Source organism: Lactuca virosa, chromosome 7 (genome assembly GCF_052849685.1).
Source record: "Lactuca virosa cultivar CGN04683 chromosome 7, Lactuca_virosa_CGN04683_v6, whole genome shotgun sequence".
NCBI classification, from domain to species: Eukaryota; Viridiplantae; Streptophyta; class Magnoliopsida; order Asterales; family Asteraceae; genus Lactuca; species Lactuca virosa.
Window position 1 is genome coordinate 129,898,097 of NC_136432.1, and position 4,310 is coordinate 129,902,406.

The 4,310-nt window shown below is 33.1% G+C and overlaps 1 protein-coding gene across 1 annotated transcript; it reads right to left on the reverse strand.

The window, feature by feature from the left end:
• Window positions 1-623: 623 nt before the first annotated feature.
• Window positions 624-1,211, reverse strand: LOC145127142 (uncharacterized). Its single transcript, XM_079062392.1, has one exon. It carries the CDS (start codon window positions 1,209-1,211, stop codon window positions 624-626), a length of 588 nt encoding a protein of 195 aa, XP_078918518.1.
• Window positions 1,212-4,310: the final 3,099 nt, after the last annotated feature.

Here is a 4,310-nt window from a genome sequence, read left to right on the forward strand (position 1 = left end):
CCCAATGTGGAAATGGACAACACCAAATAGCATGTGATAACACCCATTATTTTCTATTTCTTTTTTAATTATTTTTTTATGTTTTTAATTTCTATTTTTCCCATTTGTTTTTTTATTTATGTCATAATATTTAAAATTATCATATAAATTAAATCATAAATTAAAAATAACATTTAAAAACTAAAAATAAAATTTCCATAAATCCTAAACTAAAAATAACATTAAAAAATTACAACAAAGGAAAAAAACATTTAAAAACCTAAAAAACAATAAAAGATGCGAAAAACTACATTTTTTCCGCTAAATTATTCATCTTCGGTACGATCATAGATATAATCTACCAAATTTTCTTGAAGTTGCTTGTGTTTTCGTTGGTCTTGAATGTCAACAACTCTATGTAAGTATTCTGATGTCCCTAGTTGAAATTGAATGTGTCCAGGTTCTATATGTGAATACTTTGCAATGTTTCGTCCTTTATCTTCAATCACCATGGTATGCATTATGATACATGCCTACATAATATCTCGTAGAGTGTCCAAGTGATATGGTCGTGTTGCATGTTCAACTATGTGTCATTTTGTTTTCAGAACTCCGAAAACACGTTCCACGTCCGTACGTGCTCCTTATTGTCTTCTCTTGAAAAATTTGTCTCTTGGTTCTATCGGGTGTCGAAACGCCTTCACAAACGTGGAATATAATGGATATATTCCATTCGCAAGGTAATACCCAAGCTTATATTCATTTCTATTAACTGTGAAAGGAGCATCCGGTGCCTTTCCTGTCAAAAGGTCTTGAAATATTGGTGACTGATCAAGAACATTTACGTCGTTGTTAGAACCCGTAACTCCGAAAAAAGCATGCCAAATCTGTAAGTCTTGTGAAACAACAACCTCTAATACCAAAGAAGACGCTCCAAGATGACCACTTGTGTATTGACCTTTCCACACCACATGATAATTTCTCCATATCCACTTTGTGCAATAAATGCATCCAAACATACCCGGCAAACCATGTCGATCTTCATGCGTCGCATATAGTTGTCGCATGTCATTCAATGAAGGTTTACGCAAGTATTTGTCACCGAAGATTTCGATAACATCTCTCGCCAATCTATACAAAATTTCTCGTGCAATTCGCTCCGACATTCTCATATAGTCATCAATGGAATTGGGTGACTCCCCATGGCCATAAGCTTGATTGCAGCAACACATTTTTGCAACCCTGTAAAATCTCGTTTTCCTCTTGCATCATATCACATTTGCAAAAATTCATACCTAAACATGTATTTAATTTGTAAAAAATGTGTACTTATGTTATCTAAAAAAGAATTATCTAAAAAGTATATTTATGTTATTTAAAAAACAATTATCTAAAAAGTGTATTTACGATACCTGCTTTCCAATGCATTGATTATCCGTTGAAAAACATTTTTTCGCAAACGAAAGCTTCTTTTGAAATCGCTAAGTTGGTAGACACAACTATCCGCAAAATAATCGTGTACTGGACGTCTATGCCCTTCTTCACGAGCTCTGTTTGAAGCCGCACGCTTTGTCAGTAGTGGAGCTGAATCTGCCGGTAGCATGTCCGTAGAATATCGATACATCATATTCATGAATATATCATCATCATCATTATCATCGTTATATGGATAGAACAGATCAAAATAATCTTTTTTTGTAAATAGAAAAATAGAAAAGATAAATAAATTGAAAGAAATGTGTAATTCATATAAAATTATGAATTTTGTAGGTAAAAGTGATATAAAATGTGTGTATTATATATATATATATATATATATATATATATATATATATATATATATATATATATAAGATATTTTTTTGCGGGGTTTGTAACGGTTTTTAAACGGTTTAAATTTTGACCGTTTGAGAAATTTCACCAAAATTGGAGTCATTCCCTCCCGTTACCACAAACAAGGCTAATGTCGCAACACCAAATAACGCCACCGGGGAGGGGGGTGTTTCGCGCGTTAAGACACCGTTTTTTTGTTGGCCACATCGGAATAACGCCTTTCGACGTTGCCCGTAACGAGTGGTCGTATCATCAAATTCAATAATACGATTTTTAATATTTTTACATTAATGTGCCCATGAAGGAATTTATAGTTTTTGCTCCCATCAAACGGTCCAACGAATCCTAACCTGGGCAGTTAATAGCGCCGAGATCCCGGTGGGATCTCGGTGGGATCTCGTTTCACAGGTGTTTTGAAAATTACGGTTTCAAATATCGTTCAAAAATATCGGAGTCAGGATTCTTGCTGATATCAGCCGCGATTTGACCGATATTTCCAAACCGATGTCCCACTTCTTTTCCGATATTTGATTATTTGGGCTTTTTATACATATTTATTAAAAACATAAGTTATTTGTATGGATCAGCCCACATCTGCGAATACTATAAGCCCACGCTTATTTTCTGAATTCGTGACCTAATTAGATATCGGAAGAAATTGGAAACAAGTCAACCACAAACATATTTTTCCTTGCGTGCTACGAGTACGACTGCGCTGTTCTTGCTAATGCGATCAATCCCAAATCCACTATTCTGCTATCAAAATAAGTGATGAGAAGATTAATCAAAGCCACCAACGACTCAAGGAATGATCTTTTAAGACAACAATTGAATATCTACATTGATTCAGAATGCCAATTTGGATCTGCAGCCGCTAAAAGAAGTAGAATGAAAGTTGCACCATGTAAGTAAAAAATTATAATGCAATCAAATCTTATTATTTCTTATTTTTTATTAACTTATGTTTATTTATAAAATATAGATATATGGTGGCGTTCTTATGGGATCGATACTCCTTTGCTTCAAAATTTTGCTATCAAGGTCCTTAGTCAAATATGTAGTGCTTCACCTTGTGAACGCAATTGGAGTACATTTGACAATGCAAGTCTTTTTAACAATTTTTTTTTATAAATTATAGATTACATTAGTTTAATTGAAAGTTTGAAACTCTAACTAACTTTTCATATTTCTTTTCTTTTAGTTACACTCCAAAAAAAGGAATTGTCTTTTATAGCAAAAACTCAACGACCTTGTGTTTATCCAATATAACACAAGGTTACAAAGGAGATTTGAATCTCTAAAAAGCAACAAAACTGATCCTATTTTGTTGAGAGATGTAGAGGAAAATGACGAGTGGACGATACCGACAGAGGCTGAACTTCAAGACTTTGTGGATTCACATGATGGTCTTCTTTGGTCGGATGTGCGAGAAGCGATGGGTGGAAATGTAGACATCGGGCCTAGTACGAGGAGCAAAAGGGAGCGTTATAGAGATGATGATGATGATCATGACCAGACTAGAGTTGAAGTAGAAGATGTGTATGTGGACCTTGATGTAGAAGTGAATGCATTAGACGATGTTGACTCGGAAGCCGAACCAATGGATTGCGATTGATCGCGACTGATCTTCTGTTTGGAAATTTGATTTAGACTCTTTTAATATATGTTATGTGGATGTGGACCTTGTATAACTATGTTATGTGTTTTTACATTTTATATGACTCTTTGCAATTATATATATATATATATATATATATATATATATATATATATATATATATATATATATATATATAAACCGCTATCCCAACGTCAGAACCGCTATTTTAAATCGCGGCAAGTGACCGCGATAGCTGCATAGATCCTAACCATGTTATTAAGTTCCATTATTTTTTGAACTCCCTGCCATGATTCAATATCCGAAAATAAAGATTTAAAATTTGTTAGTGTTGTGCATTTATTTCTTCTTAAAAGCCGATAAACCATATATCACATTTATATAAACGACGTGCTGCACTTTTTTGTTTATATATATATATATTGTTTCGACATGATCAATGGAAAACAACATACATGGTACCCACAAGATATCTTAATAGCCCACTGGTTAACACACAACTTGCGGTCTCCCCTATTTTCAGTTTACCCCTCCAACGTTACTCTAGTTACCAAATTACTTTTTGTAAATATACAAGAAAAGTCCCCCTACTTATCTAAGCTACAACAAGGCATTGTTTTACCATGTTTGTATTGTTATCTCCATTTCCAATCCAAAATTCATAATTCTAAAAACTTACGTGATTAAAACTATATCTAGCGATGTATAGTCATAAGTTCTAAAAATTTACATGATTATGAAACTATATCTATGATATATATATAGTCATAAGTTACAGCTAATAAATAGATATCAAAATATATAAATCATATCCATGATAAAAATTATGGTATCTTTTTTTGGAAACGACAAATATCATTAAAAACAAACATTCACAAGC

What these genes read in the sequence shown, in the direction of transcription:
- LOC145127142 (XM_079062392.1), bottom strand. Translation starts at nt 1,211, where the DNA reads ATGTGTTGCTGCAATCAAGCTTATGGCCATGGGGAGTCACCCAATTCC.